The sequence below is a fragment of the Colobus angolensis genome, unplaced genomic scaffold (assembly GCF_000951035.1).
Source record: "Colobus angolensis palliatus isolate OR3802 unplaced genomic scaffold, Cang.pa_1.0 Scaffold12, whole genome shotgun sequence".
In the NCBI taxonomy this organism is placed as follows: domain Eukaryota; kingdom Metazoa; phylum Chordata; class Mammalia; order Primates; family Cercopithecidae; genus Colobus; species Colobus angolensis.
Genome location: NW_012113141.1, coordinates 10616954 through 10634075, shown reverse-complemented (window position 1 = coordinate 10634075; position 17122 = coordinate 10616954). Strand labels below are relative to the sequence as shown.

Here is a 17122-nt window from a genome sequence, read left to right as displayed (position 1 = left end):
ATTCTCTCGATGTTATGCCTGTGTGATTCATCCATGTGGTTATATGTTTTGTCTTTTTTTGTTGAGAGAGAGTCTTGCTCAGCCTCCCAAAGTTCTGAGATTATAGGCGTGAGCCACCGTGCCTGGCCTGTTTTGTGCTTATCTTTGCGTTTGAGATTTTCTATTAGCCTATATGTGAATGCTGTCTTTGTGTGTTACAGTTTATCTGGGGGGTACTGAGATATGCTATGGTGTATTTGCTGTATTTCTTTTTTTTTTTTGATGGAGTCTTGCTCTGCCGCTCAGGCTGGTGTGCAGTGGCCGGATCTCAGCTCACTGCAAGCTCCGCCTCCCGGGTTTACGCCATTCTCCTGCCTCAGCCTCCCGAGTAGCTGGGACTACAGGCACCCGCCTCGTTGCCCAGCTAGTTTTTTTTTTGTATTTTTCAGTAGAGACAGGGTTTCACCGTATTAGCCAGGATGGTCTCGATCTCCTGACCTCGTGATCCGCCCGTCTCGGCCTCCCAAAGTGCTGGGATTACAGGCTTGAGCCACCGCGCCTGGCCTTGCTGTATTTCTATTCGGTAACTGGTCTTATAGCTGTGGAGACAGTGTGTTTCTTCTAAGAGTTACAGTTTACTCAGGATATTGCTCTATTTTAACACCTCAATTGTAGGCACTTGCTGCCATGTGCTGGCTACTCCTGTTTGGCACCCCAGTCAATCAGTGTCATTGTCACAGCCTCCCTCTTCCCAGGGTCAGTCACTTCATTTCACCTTTTGGATGGTTGTTTTCTTCTTCATTGTGATCTCTGCATCCCCCACCCCCCCCACCAACCTCAGTCTCTATGTGTTGACCAAAGACATTCTTAATATTCTGTTTATCATTGTGGAGACATTTACGTGTGTGTATATGTCTTTCTTTCTCATTATGGAAATATATACATGGAAAATATATGTATATATTTATGTAAATATAAATAAATAAATATCTCTGTATGCCAAGGCAGTTTCTAACAGAATATCTACCAACATTTTGTCTTTGTCTCTTATGTGTTGTAATCTTCTCTTCCCGTTCTTTTTGTTCTTGTGGGATTTTGCTGTTTCCTACCCCACCCCCAACATTTGTATTACTTTAGTGAAGTTTTGAGAGGAGGCAGAGATAAACCGTTGTGATCCGTCTGCTATGTTTAACTAGAATGCTCTGGATATCATTTTAATTCATTGATGAATTATTTATGTTGGTCTTTTATATAGAATTTTGGCATCTATGATCTTAGTGATACAGATGTTTCTCAACTTAACCATGGGGTTATGTCCTCACAAACCCATCATAAACTGAAAATATTTTAAGTTTGAGAATGCATTTAATACCCCTCACCTACTAAACATCATAGCTGAGGCTGCCCTATCTTGAAGATGCTCAGAACACTTACATTACCTACAGTTGGGCAAAATCATCTAACACAAAGCCTATTTTACAATAAAGTGCTGAAAATGTAGTGTAATTTATTGAATACTGTACTGAAAGTGAAAAACAGAATGGTTGTGTGAGTTCTTAAAGTATGGTTTCTGCTGAATGGGTATCACTTTTGCACCACTGAAAAGTCAGAAAATCATAAGCTGAACCATTGTAAGTTGGGGGCCATTTCGATTGTATTTTTGTGCTTTGAGAGTCAGTTTCTGGTCCCCAGTTTATGTTTATTTTATAACATAAGTTAGTAGCTTTCCATCTCGTATTATGGAACAGTTTAGAATTTTAATGAAATGTATGTACAATAATTTAATCATAAATTATATATGGGTGCAGATTCTTTAAGGGAAGCTGTTAATACATATTTCAATTTATATCTCAATTGTTATCCTATAATGGATTTCTTTTTTGTGTATATCAAGTTTCAAAGTTTATCTTTTTCAGAAAGCCATCCCTCTCACTGAGGTTTTTCACAGATTTATTAGTATATCATTGTGGATAAATTTTGTTCTTTTTTTATTGTATCAGCCAGGACTTTTTTAAGTTGTTTGTTTTCTTGTTGCTATTGTTTACTCACATAAAATTCTACAGATTTAAAAATTTTTTTTCATATTTGTTGGTTTTCTAGTTATTTAGTCATAAACACTAAACGAAAAAAATCAACTTTCTCCTATTGTCAGGACTGCTTTTCCCCCAAAATCTTAAGCTGAATGCTTTGTTTTATAAGTAATCTCTTATTGTATTATTGATTTAACTTCCAGTTAGCCAGTATGTTCCTTAAAATTGATTTAAATAGACTGGTAGTGTGCTTAGTGGACAGATTACTGGTTTTAAGTTACTCAAGTGATTACTCGGGTTAAGGGAAATTTGCTATTTGGAGAAAAAATAAAGCATTCTCCTTTTGGCATACTACTAGCTAAAATAAATAAATACATCAAGATGGATTCACAAGTTAGAGGTTACAAAAAGAAAATAAAAGATACTCTAAAGCAGTGATTCCCAAACTTGGCTGTACACTGGACCCATCATCATCCATCATCTGGCTGTACATTAGAATCTTCTTGATTAGAAAAATAAAGCTTCGTCCTTCTGCCACACTGTTAATCAAAATAAATAAATAAATACATCAAAATGGATTAGCAAGTTAAAGGTTAGAGAAAAGAAAATATATTCTGAACCACTGGTTCCCAAACTTGGCTGCACATTCGAATCAGAATTTATAAAAATTCTGATGCCCAGCTTGTATCCCAGACCCGCTGAATCTGGTGGGAGGCAGGCCCCAGTATTGCTTTAAAATCCTCAGGGGGTTGCAATGGCAGAGAAATCTGGGGACCACTGCCCTGCAGCCTTGTTTTCCCAAAATGTGGTCTTCTGACCAACAGCATTGACAACAGCTTAGAGCTTATTAGAAATGCAGAGTATCAGACCCCATCTGAGACCCACTGAGTCAGAATCCGGATGTGTACAAATGCCAGGTGATTCATGTGCACAATGGATTTGAATCCTATGCCTCCAAAGCAAGCATAGCAAATTAGTGCCCATGGCCTATTTATATGAGTAACATTTTACTGGAATATGGTCACACCTATTTGTTTTCCTATTATTTACAGCAAAGTTGAGTCATTGTGACAGAATCTAAAATATTTATTAATATTTACTGTATGTTCATTTACAGAAAAAGTTTGCAATGCTGCTCATCCTGGATGGCTCATTGGAATCACTCCGGAGCCTCAAAACTCCTTCTGCCTGGCTGTACCCCAGACCCATTAAATCAGAATGCGGGTAGGGGGTGCTGAGACCCAGGTGTCAACAATTCTGAAAGTTTCCCAGTTGATTTAAATGTACAGTTAAAGTTCAGAACCAGTGCCCTAAAAGTACAAAGAAAAAATATATAGATGCAGTAAATATATATACATATATCTGTATGATGGGGACAGCCTCTTTTTGGATATTAAAAAAAGGGAACATGATGGAAAGATTGATATATTTTAGAATTCAGGGGGAAAGAAACCCACCTTAGGTAAAATTTGACAGTAAGAAAAACATTTTAAGCCAAATTGAGAAGAATGAAGAACTGTGGGAAATATTATATGGTATACAAAATCTTCTTTATAGAAGAACACAAGTATATTACTACAAATAAGATAAATACACCGGCAGACTGGCAAAGGCCATTCTAAAGCACTTTAGAGAAGAAAATAAAATGACTAATAATTATATGAAAAAATCATTAGTTTCATTTGTTAAGATAGAAAAGCAAAATAAAACAGCCATGAGCTCTTATTTGGGGTCTATCAAATTGGAATTATTAAAAATTTTTTTTTTAAGTTTTTATTTTTTTGAGATGGACTGTCACTCTGTTGCCTGGGGTAGACTACAGTGGTGAGATCTCGGCTCACTGCAACCTCCACCTCTGAGGTTCAAGCGATTCTCCTACCTCAGCCTCCTGAGTAGCTGGGAATACAGGCACGTACCACCACAACTGATTAATTTTTTGTATTTTTTGTAGAGACAGGGTTTTACCATGTTGGCCAGGCTGGTCTTGAACTCCTGACCTCAAGTGATCAGTCCACCTCAGCCTCCCAAAGTGCTGGGATTACAGGCATGAGCCACCATGCCTGGCCTGAAATTGGGATTCTTGACCTACCTACCTCCCTTCCTTCCTTCCTTCTTTCCTTCCTTCCTTCTTTCCTTCCTTCCTTCCTTCGTATTTTCTCTATCACAGTACTCAATACAGTGGGAATGCAGGCAAAAGAGCATTTGCATACTGAAGGGAATGCTAATTGTGAGGACAAGTTGGCAAGATGTATCACAAGTCTTGAAAGTGCTTGCTTGAGGCCGGGCGCCATGGCTCACGCCTGTAATCCCAGCACTTTGGGAGGCCGAGGTGGGCGGATCATGAGGTCAGGAGATCGAGACCACCCTGGCTAACACGGTGAAACCCCGTCTCTACTAAAAATACAAAAAAGTTAGCTGGGCGTGATGACGGGCACCTGTAGTCCCAGCTACTCCGGAGGATGAGGCGGGAGAATGGCGTGAACCCAGGAGGCGGTGCTTGCAGTGAGCCGAGATCACGCCACTGCACTCCCGCCTGGGCAATAGAGTGAGACTCCATCTCAAAAAAAAAAAAAGAGGGGGGGAAAGTGCGTGCTTGAGTCCTAATGTCTGAATTGGAACTGACTGGCTGAAGTCTGTACAGGGCAGTGACTACAAGCTTGGGCTTTGTGGAGTTTGTCACATTTGGGATGAAGCCTGGCTCTGTTGCTTTCAAACTGTGCTGAATACACTGTCTCGCTTGTTTCTCCTTAGCTATTTTCTTCTGTTGTATGTATTTTTTCGAAAAAAGATACAGTTAGAAGTTTTAGTGTTTGTAAGTAATTTAATATGCTAGATCATCAATAATAATAGATTGATGTCATTGTCAACATCATCATTTCACCAGTAATTTAAAATAACAGTAACACTATATATACTCTGTGTGTGTGTATGTGTGCTGTGTTTCTGGGCTTTCTAGTCCATTTTGATGACTTTTCTGTGGCATGTGTACACTTCTATGCTATTGTAATTCTCCACCTTCATATGATGAAATCACCATTTACTGAGTGCCTCTAGTATGCCCACATGCACTCTTAGAATGCTTGGTCTTCCGCTATGCAGATCACCAGGATAGGATTTAATGCCCATGCCTGTGAGGGAATAAGGTTGGAGAACTCAGGCTGGGTGCAACTGCCTGGGAAGACTTAGCCCATCCCACAGGGAGCAGTGCCACTAGATGGCCCTTCAGAGTTATCCCAAATCAAGGCAAGGCAGCCGACCTTTGTTCCTATATCAGCCAGCCTTTGTGTGTGTGTTGGGGTGGCAGGGGCCACCACCACCGACAGGGGATGTAGTCCCAGGTGAGGCAGCTCCTTGTAGCAGAGGGCAATTCTCATGAAGGGACTAGCTGTGAGCCTTTAGCAGGTCACTCTTCAATATCCCAGGACAAATAAGATCCCTGAAGAGGGGATCTGGGCTGTACCCTACAGCATCCGCTATAGCTCATGTCTTTTATTCATTTAATCATTAATATGATACCCTAGTATTTTATTTAGGATTATTGTTATTAGTCATTAGTGTGATAAGCTTACCATTAAAAAAAATGCATGGGGAACCTGTGTTCAGGTAATGCCAACTTTCTAAACCAATACAGATCATGGGAAAACATAGATAAGTCCATTTTTAAGACTTGATCATATAATAGTGAATAGATAGAGAAGTTTACTATTTTTTGAAAGTGTAAAAACCTCACTTGTAAAACTCTCTGAACCTAGAAAATTTTGGGGAGGGCATGTAATTCCTGGCTTTTGGTACATACACATTTTCTTCTTCACAACTCTATTTATAGCCATTTTGTGTTGCCTTAGAAAATCATTTATTTCAGATATTTTATAGAATAAAAATAATAAAAGGTATTATAAAACAGAGGAGATGAATACTTGTCACCAAAGAGTTCCCCCTCTCACCTCTCTTTTCTTGGTCTCCTCTCTTAGCCTGAAGTCGCTGTCTATAGTCTTTCTGGGTATAGCAAGAGTGGTCATTGGTTAAGGCTTTTCCCTGATGAGGCTACTTTCTACTTCCTAAGAGTGCAGCCCTGACCTCTCTCAGGGGACCCTGCAGGGCTTGTGGCTTCTCCCTTTAGTAGGCGATGTATAGTCTCAGAATTCTGAATGTGGATTATCTAACCTTTAACTCTGCCATCTAATTCTTTCTCAAAACTTTGATTCACTCGTTCAGTTCAAACAAGGATTTATTGAACCTTCACCTTATGCCAGACAGTATGTTCGATGTTGGAAATATAGCCTGAACAAAACAGACATCAGCTCCTCCCCTCGTAGAGCTGATGCTACAGAGAGGGAGACAGAAAGTAACCACATAATGGAGATGCCAGTGCTTCATACTGAGGAGAAAAGTAAAGCAGGAAAGAGGATAGGGAGTTGTACGGGTGGTGTGGGAGGATTTACATGTTTTGGTCAGGTAGCCAGGGAAAGTCACGCTGATCAAAAGACATTGAGTAAGAACCTGAAGGAGGTGAGGGAGTGTGCCATGTGGGCATCTGGTGAGCAGCATTCCAGGCAGAGAGGCTGCATGTGCAGAGGCCCTGGGTCAGTAGCATGCCTGTGTGTTCAAGGCTCACTGAAGACATCTGCCAGATCAGCGGACAGTAGTAGGAGTGGCAGCAGGAAGCCATCAGATCCAAAAGGAGATAGTGCTGGTGGTGGGGTGGTGTTGCTTTAAGCCGTTGAAGGACTTTGACTTTTACTCTGTGTGAAATGGGGGGCATTGAAGGCTTCTGAGTAGAGACCACAAGGGGTACAGGGCAGAAAGCGGTTAGGAAGCTGATATGGTTTGGCTGTGTCCCCACCCAAATCTCATCTTGAATTGTAGCTCCCATAATACCCACATGTTGTAGGAGGGACCCTGTGGAAGGTAATTGAATCATGGGGGCAGTTACCCCTATGCTGCTGTTCCTGTGATAGTGAGTGAGTTCTCACAAGATCTGATGGTTTCATAAGGGGCTTTTCCCTTTTTGCTGGATACTTCTCCTTCCTGCCACCATGTGAAATAGGATGTGTTTTCTTCCTCTTCTGCCATGACTGTAAGTTTCCTGAGGTTTCTCCAGCCGTGTGGAACTGTGAGTCAATTAAACCTCTTTCCTTTATAAATTACCCAGTCTTGGGTATGTCTTTATTAGCGGAGTAAGAAAATACAGAAGCTATTGTGAATGATTCCTGAAAGACCAACCATTTCTCCAGATAGTCTGGCTTGATCTGAGGATAAAATGTAGATGGACTTTTTTAACCTATGGAGAACTTCACTGACTCATTTGCATTAATGAAACTCAATGCTGTAAAAATGCCCAGTATGAGGCAGTCAAATAAGCAAAGGCCACCCTTGTTCAGCCCACAGGGGTCTTGTTCCTGCATCACCCTGGATCCCTTTTGCAAGGAGACATTTCCCTCTGGTCTCCATGTTGGGAAAAATAAATGATTCTCCTGCAAGCCACTTTGTTTTCTCTCTTATGTATACACTATTAATCTTATCCTGTCTCCCTGCTTGCTTTTGTTAAGAAGGTGCTCAGAGCTAGATCTGCAGTTTGTCTCTAGCAAGAGTATAGGACCCTGTGGGCTCTGCATTCATTTCTTTCCTCCCTTTTACTTTCATGCACCTTAATTAAAAGAAAAGCTTTTATTTTACTATATTTGCATGACTCACTCAAATGTGGCAAGCTGCCGATCACCCACGGATATACGATACAAACACCATCGTTTAAAGATAAAAAGAAGAAATCCAGTTTGAAGTTTAGGTTGTTTGTATTCCATTTTTAGTTTCATAAATAAAAGTATATCTATGCACACACAGAATTTTCAGGATTAAACCCTAAGCGGCTAATACATTGCTAGCGTGTATTTCTACAGGAGTGCCTCTTATCTATGGTTTTGCTTCCTGAAGTTTCAGTTACCCCCAGACAACTTTAGTCTGAAAATATTAAATAGAAAATTCCAGAAATAAACAATTCATAAGTTTTAAGTTGCATGCTGTCCCGCTTGGCTCCATCTGGGACAAGAATCCTCCCTTTGTCCGACACATCCATGCCATCTGCACCCCCTGGCCGTTAGTCTCTCTGTGTCCTTCAGTGGGCAGACCCATGTCTTGCTGTAACCCATGTTACCTGTGTTCAAGTAACCCTTATTTTACTTAATAATGGCCCCAAAGCACAAGTATAGTGATGCTGGTACATATTGTCATAATTGTTCTGTTTTATTATTGTCATTATTAATCCATTCCTGTGCCTAATTTATAAGTTAAACTTTACCATAGGTGTGTGTATACAATACATATAGGATTTGGCACTATCTGAGGTTTCAGGCATCCACTGGGAGGTCTTGGAATGTATCCCTTGATGAACATGGAAGAGTGTTGTTATCTTTGATAGTTTCAGTGCTAACTGCCAGTCGCCTTCTACTCCACGTTTCTAAATTTGTCTTTTGAGCTCAGCAATATGAGACAGTGATACTGGTATGAGATAACAGTGTAGGTTGGGCTGGAAGGTTAAGACCAGCAGTAGAGTCTGTTATAAATTTAATTTCCAGCCCTTGCCCCCTCCCATTCTAATTTAGCAAGCCTTGTGACCCTCTTTGGAAACTTTATGCGCACACTGAGCAAACAATGTATTTTTTGAGACCTTAGAATTTTAAATTTTTTTTGTTACTTTTATTCTTGAACAACCACTTGACTGGGTATAAAAATCTTGGGTCAGATTCTGTTTGTCTAAAAATTCTGAGAATTGCCCAGTTGCCATTTAACACTTGTTAAATATAATGATCTTAGTTACATTAACGGTAAATAACCCCATCAACACTGATGGTTTATTTTTATTGCTTGATTTTAATACTTGAAAAGTAAAAACGAAAAGCCAGATGCTTCTCAGCATTGGTCTCTAAAAACTGATCCTTCATTTCACCTTTTAGTCTTCATTTTTTCGTATCTCAAAAGTTCTTTTCTGTTATGTCCTGGCCTTTGCTTATGATCAATGTGCTATTTGGACTTCCCTTTGGAACACATTTTATCCGTGGTTGGATCTCTGTGATCTCCACTGTTTCTATTTTGTGAAGTTTCATCTTTTTTTTCTCTCCCTTTCCCTTATTTTCTCTGCTTTCTGAGATGACTTCTTAGTTTTGTAGTCCTCGCCGTGGTCGGTTTTCAGCAGTGCAAAGTCAGTTTCATCAGCTCAGTTACGACTGTGCTTTTGGCCGTGAGCCTTTTTATTTCATCAATATCCCGTCTCATCTCTGCAATTATTTAATAAAAGTTATATAAGTATTATTTAGCATAGAAGGAGAATGTTTTCAAAAAAAAGTCTTCTGTTCATGATGGTTAATCCTTTTCAGATGAGAAATTATTTTTTTTTAGCCAATCCTTTTCTCCCTCTTTCCTTGTACAGTCAGTTTTTCCCCCACCCCATGAGCTTTAAGTTAATTTTCCCTTATTACCTAAACAGCTCCACGGTGGGCGCCGTTAGCGTACTCCTTGTTCAAGTAGAAGGTAGTAAGGATTCCTTCCCACTGCTGTGCCCTAGACTGCCCTTTACTGGCTCACAGGTGTGGGAGAACAAAGCTCCACCCACGGGTGTGGAGTTGTCTGTCAGCTCCGTGCACTGGAAGGCTTCGCACTGCCTTTGGCACGTGGTGGTGCTTCATAAAATGCTTCTAGAAAGTCCGCAAAAGAAAATCCCCTTGGGAGTGGGTGTGACATTCAATGTGTCTCAAAGCGGTGACAAACCAGCATGTCGTAAGTAATTCCTTTGCATGATCGCCAGATTGTTATAGCCCAGGACTGACTCTGAATGTTTTGACTCATGAATTTCACCTGAGCAGAAATATAATTCACTCTTAGCTATTAAAACATAGTAATTTGCATTTTTAAAATGTCCTTGATGCGTTTTCCTTCTCCATCTCTCTTCTGCCACCTAAACACTGATGCTTCTTTTCCATTCAAGAGAGGTTGTTGATTTAGAAAGGACAAACCATTTATCTTAACACTTAATAAAAGGGGAACTATATAAATTTTGAATCCAGAAGTTGTGGGATGTGATATCTTACCAATCTTTTTTTTTTTTTTATTGGGAGGAAAATATAGAAGTTTGTACAAAACAGATAACACTGTGGGCTGTACTCTTCATTTTATCAGGGATGAAGAGAAAGATAAAAAATAAAATCCATCAAAGACATAAGGTTATCCGATTTATTCTCAATCTGCTCTTAGCACAAGGGTTACCCTGAGCTATAACAATTCCTAGGATTTTTCAGAGACAAAACCCTGCCAGACAACTAGGTAACTTAGAAACAGTGCTTTCAATCAGAGATCACCAAATGAAAAGTCTCATTAACCTGGCTTCTCCCCATGAGCCCTTCCTCTAAAGAGGTTCCAAACAGGCCACCTTTATAAAGAGAAAGTCCATTTACCAGTCAAGATTAAACCAGTCAAGAATCAGAATGAAGGAATATGTCCGAGGTACCAGCTGGTTTATCTTCTGCAAGAACTTCCCATGCCTTCGACCCTTGGGAACTGTAAATCAAATGGCAGACTGTGAACATTAAAACCACGCATTGAAAATAATGCATCTCTATTTCATTCTTTTTTCCAGGTTTGAGATTTTTAAGAGCTCTGAGACTGATACAGTTTTCAGAAATTTTGCAGTTTCTGAATATTCTTAAAACAAGGTAAGATGTTCTTTGTCATATTTTTTTCCTTCCAGTCCCCTATGCCAAGTTGCAAATATCAGGTGTGCTTGCTTTCATCACAATGACATTATTAATAGTTATATTATTCACAGAAAGAGTGATCTAACACGGAGAGGGAGAGAAAACCCAGAGTAGGGTTTGGGTTGCTCTCTTCTGCAGGGCCAGGGAATTATGTGGTGAAAAGAGAGCAACAGCTGTGCATGCAGGGAAGTGGGGACGATTGTAGGGACACATAGCTGATATCTGGGTGCCCAGATAAGAGTCACGGTGTCACGGGGAGAGGCGCGCAGTGAATGAGGGATAGATTTGCTCATTGATTGGGAAGTCCTCGCTGCCAGATTCTAAATCGCCCCTTTATTACATCACTAAATAAGAAATTGAACCCAGTCGTAAAGGCAATGGAAGCAATGCTGTGCGAGGCAATCACAAACCTCATACGGCAAACAGAAAATCATTTCATTTCAAAGCACATTTTAGATGTTCACTTTATATCCATATAGCCCTTGGGGCTTGCTCCATGAATTGCCTTTTGGGGGAAAACCTACAAACCTCCTGCCGAATGCACCATGAATACTTCTGTTAACTGCGTTATGATCTGGAAAACACAACTGGACCAGGAGGAAAAGCCCCCAGAGGATCCCTTTCCTGATGACCTGCCGGCTTGCAGAGCTGGCCTGAAACCAGGGCTGTCTTGATGAATAAACTAATAAAAGAGGTTAGACGTGCTCTAATGGAGAATAAGCACAGGCCATAAATTTCTCTTCTAGGAAATTACACTCTAAGAAGCTCACTTCTAATGTTCCATTTCCTCTTTGGTTGCCCTTCACGCATTTGATAAATGATTAAAAACAGGACACCTCCATATTTTGTGATTTGTAATTAATATATCTGCAGTTTGGAGGGTTAGATTCAGCATCATTTTCCTGATAACACAGGCTGGGACCCAGCTTCCTGAATGAACCTGACACAACCAACAAATTCAACCTATGATTGGCTTTACTCCTTGGGTGTTGGTGGTTTTTTTCCCCTGCTTGTTTATTTTGTTTTGCTTTAATTCGAAATTGGTTTCCTCTCTCTGACTGCTCATCTATGTAACTGTGAGGTCAAATTCACTTTCTATTAGCCAAGTTGAAAAGAAAAAGAGAATCCAATGGCACCGAAGTCTTTAAAAGTATGTCCTCCTGCCTTTTACTGTTCATTATCCTGAGATAAGAATGTATCAGTCCTCTATTTATTAGCAATAATATAATATTATTCATATACAGTGAATATTATATTTCTTCATATTTTTCTGAGTGCCAATAACCTTGATTTCTGCCTTTTAATTATTCTTCTATGTGCTAGAATCATATTACTTTTGAAATGTAAATGATCAATGAAGCTAGCATCTCTTCAATATTTACCTATGTCAGATTCACTCCACTAGACTGTGTTTTAAAGGTGGAATGGGTGAGTACCCAGCACTGAGCATAGAGCCTTGTCCTTAAGAGACACTTATTTTTCTGGTAGGCATGGTGTTTTGTGACATTCTCTAACATCGGGTAGTGTCTGTCTCTCCCTGTTTCACAATCACATCATATGTTAAGGGGATTTTTATTCTCTGATGCCAGCATTTTGAGAAGTTTCCATTGCTCTGAGGAATACTGTCTACTCCCTGGACTGTTTTAGGACTTGAGAGAATGATGGACCATCTGAATGTTTTTTTCTGACCTTCTGCTAGTACACTCACTTTTCTTTCCTTTGGATGCGGGAAGTGGCTGTGGCATCCCTGGTGGTTAACTCACCTGCCTACTGCACAGTATGGTTGCTTCCTCCTTTCAGTGTAGAGGGGGAAAGCTGAAGCAGCCAGCCAGGGGACGAGGGAGAGAATGGCCCTAGGGAAGAGTCACGGGGTGGAAGACTGGCTGTGCATCTGCCATCCGGGCCCCAAGACAGCCTTTCTCCAGTGTCCCACTTCCCACTATATGAAACTCTTGTTGTTAGAGGGTGCTTTTTGCCACTAAGCCACAACCTGGGTTTTCAGAGTTCCCTTCACTTATGGTCATAACCAGATGGTTGAGGTAATTCAGCAAGCCTGGAGTGAGCACCCATTGGTGTCAGCAGCAAGGTGGGTGCTAGGAGTCCTGCTGTCAGAGAACTTGCTGGGTAGGGGGTCAGGCTGCCTGATGGTGTGGTTAATGCTGATGTCAGTATGTCCATGGGTTGAGAGGGGAGTAACTAAGCTGGGTTTGGCATGAGTTGTGGGGCAGTCAAGGATCTTTTCAAGAAGGTTACCTTTAGGTAAGCCTTGTAGAAAACTAAGTGTCATGGGGCTGGGCATGTGAGGGGTAGGGTGGGGGTTGACTTCTTATCAAGGAAGCTGCTAACAGCACACTGGTGTGAGAGCATGGCACTTGGGGAAACTCTGGGTAATTATGCACTCCTGGACATTAAGAGTTCTGTGATGGAAAGAGGAGGATGAGGTTAAGAGGGTAGGAAAGGCCAGGTTGCCAGGCATAGAAATACATATCATGTAATTGTAAGAAGTCTAGAAGCTCTAGGCCAACTCTCTGAGGCCATTTTCTCTCCAGGTGCTGGCCCGGCTAATCTTGGCTCCTTCCTTTTGGGCATCCCCAAGTGTGGATCCCGAAGTTCTGTCCCAGAGAAAGTGCAGGCTTGGCTTTTGTAGGGTTTTGGACTTTCAGCAATTCTCCTATGACTCTTCCATACTCTGCTGCTTTCATAGTGGTCCTTCCAGGAGGGTGGGTTGGGGAACCCATGTAATCGTCTTTAGGGAGATTTTGTCTGGCTCTCTTTGGCGGTGAATTCCTGCCAATCTGTGGCATTAAGTAGGAATGGAGGCTTTGCAATGTGATTTGAAATAATGACTTGGAGTTGCTGTTTCATTTCCAGTACTTTGGCTGCCTCACTGGGCCAAGAGCTGAAAGAAACAAGGCAGAGAAGCATAAGGTGGGCAGAAAGATTGATAGATAATTAAGAAGGCAGCAGAAGGAAAATTAAAGTGCATGGGATGAAATGGGCAGATCACAGTTATGTGACCAGCATCAGGGCCCTTTCCCAAGCTGCAAGCCCACAGCGGGCCTAGAATACTCCACAGCCTGAAACGGGCCAGTTAAAGGGGAGACAAGGAGACTCCCTCTTACTATCTGAGGTTTTGACGGTTCCTCATTTATTCTGCAAACTGGAGATCTAACATACAGGTGCTAGAACACTTATTCAACTATCAAAGGAAAGTCAGCAGCTGTGTTTAAAGGCTGTAATTCCACATCTCATTGACTGTGGTAAATATTGATGACTAAAACATGGATCACTCAGCAATTTTTTTCAAAATGGGAATTTCCTTATTGTTTCCTGTAATTTTTCTTTCTTCCCTTTTTTTTTTTTTTTTTTTTGAGATAGACTTTTGCTCTGTTGCCCAGGCTGGGCGTGATCTCAGTTCACTGCAACCTCCATCTCCCGGGTTCAAGCCATTCTCCTGCCTCAGCCTCCCGAGTAGCTGGGATTACAGGTGCCCACCACCACACCTGGCTACTTTTTGTATTTTTAGTAGAGACAGGGTTTCACCATGTTGGCCAGGCTGGTCTTGAACTCCTGACCTCAGGTAATCCACCTGCCTAGGCCTCCCAAAGTGCTGGGATTACAGGTGTGAGCCACTGTACCCAGCCTGTTTCCTCTAATTTTTAAAATATGTTCATTGTAAACATTGCAATAACACACAAAATCATAAAGGATAAAATAAGATTGCCTCCACATCACACTACTTTGAGATAACTATTGTATCTACTATGTCACCTTTGGTTTCCCACATAGCATTCCATGATATGCATGAGTCATCATATACCTAACCAATATGTTTTTGGGAGGTGTTTTTGAAACTAAAACATTACTACTCACATGACCTTAGAGATGGCTCCAAGGTAAAGTTTGTAAAGAAGAGTATTCTATATGGAGAGTGCAAGAGATGTTCAGGGAGAGGCCAAATCATGCAGGTTCTTAGATTCATGGACTTTACATGAACAAAGGAGAGCTGTTGAAGGATTTTAATCAGGAGAGGAAATGTGGTTAGATTAACATTTTAGAAAGATCCACTATTCCAACAGTTGTATAGGGAATGGGGTTGAAGCATCAAAGACCTCATAGACCATAAGACCAATTAGGAGGCAGTAGTCCAGGGAAAAGTTATTAGGGCATGGCCTTAGGCAGTGAAAATTGGGGCAGAGAGAGGAGAAGGGATCTAGAGATAATTAAGGGATTGGATTGGCAGAATTTCGCTTTGCTCCACTCATGTTATAGTTCAGACCATTTATGTTAGCATGGTGCAGTCCAGTTAGCTTTTCACGGAGTGGGTATTTTATATCTGTCCAGCAAATAGAGCAGTAAAACAAAACAAGGCCAGCAGCACCTGACAGTACCAGAAACAAAGAGAAAAATTAGAGACAAGCAGAACAGGGACAAATATGCACTTTGTACAAAGTGCATGACATTTTCTGTATTAACAGAAACATGTCTTGTTGAACATATAGAGAACAAAGAAGGCCCCAGAAACTCTGGGTTTACAGCTATAATCTCTGGAGCCAGACCTTCTCTTGCAGCATCCACAGTTTCTTGGAAGAGGTCTCTAATCTACAAGAATCGTGTGCCTCTCCTATCATGTTTCACTGTGTCCATTGATGTGAATTAGAACTCATGGGATGGGGACTCAGGAATTGTATTGAAAAAATGAGAATGATTTACTTTAGATGGGTGAGATTTTCATGATAAAATCATAATCTCCCTCAAAGCTTAGGAAGCAGGCTAGAATCCTAATGATTCAAATCATTCTAACCATTGCTAGCTTCATGTTTGGCCCAGATCCCTAGGCTTGACCAGGAAGGCTATGACTATCTCCATGCAGAGATGCACAACCTTTGCCATGCAGACACAGCCCTGCTCCTGGCATGCCCCACTCTTTCTTCCCAAAGAGCCCTACTTAACCTGGCAATGTTCACATTTCAGAGTATGGAGAATGCCCACCAGGGTTTAACCTTGCATCTTTTGCTTGCTGCTTTCAGATGTGTGGTGATAGTGTTTCATTTAGAAAGCAAATTCCTAAACCTAGGGATCTGTGATAATGCTGATGTCATAAAAATAATCAGATTTCAGAGCTAGACACAGACTGTTTTAGCAACAATGGTTAAATGTTCTGCATATGGCAAGAGCTCCCCAATGCACTACCAATATCACTGTAACCATCATTTAGAGTTTAATAATCACCATCTTTAGGTCATTTTCCCAAAGCACCAAGAGGCTTGGACTCTAAATAGGTTTCATATCTCAAGAGGACCCCACATGGTTGTTGGTGGGACACTGATGTGTTCAGGTCCCAAGAATCCAGGAGTATGTAAGTGAAGCCACTTGGTATTTAACGATCCCCTGAGAAAATGGACAACACACACCTCCTTAAGAGCCCTCCCTGTGCCACTGGCTATCTGTTCTTCATCTATTTCTTACCCTCCAATCCTGGAGCACCCCTTAGAGGACTTACAAGGTAGAGGATGGAGAGAATTCTGCTCAACACAACGTCTAACACGTAATAAGGGCTCAATAAATATTGGCAGTTATTACAATATGGTAACTCTAGAAATGATCAAGAGAGACAGAATGGACATTTTGGCTGTTTTCCCAAGTTTTCGAACAAGAAGAAAGTTGTTCCACACATCTCGAAAGATCAGTCTCACCCACAAAGTTGAAAGTATCTGTTTATTCTTTCCGTGAACTGTCAGAATCAACTCTGGAAAACCTAAGACCGTGGATTCCTCTGTGCTGTTCCATAGAAGAAGAAAGATTGTTGTTATGAGCATTAAATGGCTTAGTATACATAAAGCACAGGTGATCCTAAAGCATTTAGGATGGTGGCACATGTGGTGAGCACTGGGAAAGAACTGTAAACAAGCTAGCTGATACTATTACTATGATCTTAAATGAGTAGAATTTCAATCATTTGTTCTCCAAAAGAGAGGTAAGAGAGGCAGTCATAACAGAGATGAATTGACCGAAACTAATGGATTGGGCAACACTGTAGGCTGCATTAAGCCACTACGGGGAAAATGCAAGAGCTAGAAAACAGAGTTCTTTTCTGCAAGATGCAGCAAGGAACACAAGAGTCAAATAGCAACCTAAAGCTTTACACAAGACATCTTAAGTCAGTAGGATCAATTACCGATGAATGGCTGGAGGTGAGAGCCAGGGAAAGTCACTTTGTCTTGCAGGTGGGTGGAACAACTTTAAGGAAGCAGTAGGGACTGAACTGGGCTTTGAAGAATGGGGAATACTTGGCTAGATGGGAAAGGCTTTCGAGTTGAGTAAATAGTGTAGACAATAGCTGTAGTAAATAGGTTTAACTGGGATGGC

General features: G+C 41.1%; 1 protein-coding gene across 16 annotated transcripts in view; it reads left to right on the top strand.

The window, feature by feature from the left end:
* Positions 1–17122, top strand: part of KCNMA1 (potassium channel, calcium activated large conductance subfamily M alpha, member 1) — a 762545-nt gene that overhangs the window by 512714 nt on the left and 232709 nt on the right. For all 16 annotated transcript variants that reach the window (XM_011928774.1, XM_011928767.1, XM_011928759.1 and 13 more), the window contains one exon: positions 10636–10711. In XM_011928774.1, coding sequence (XP_011784164.1) covers positions 10636–10711 — 76 coding nt within the window. The remainder of the gene's footprint in view (positions 1–10635; positions 10712–17122) is intronic.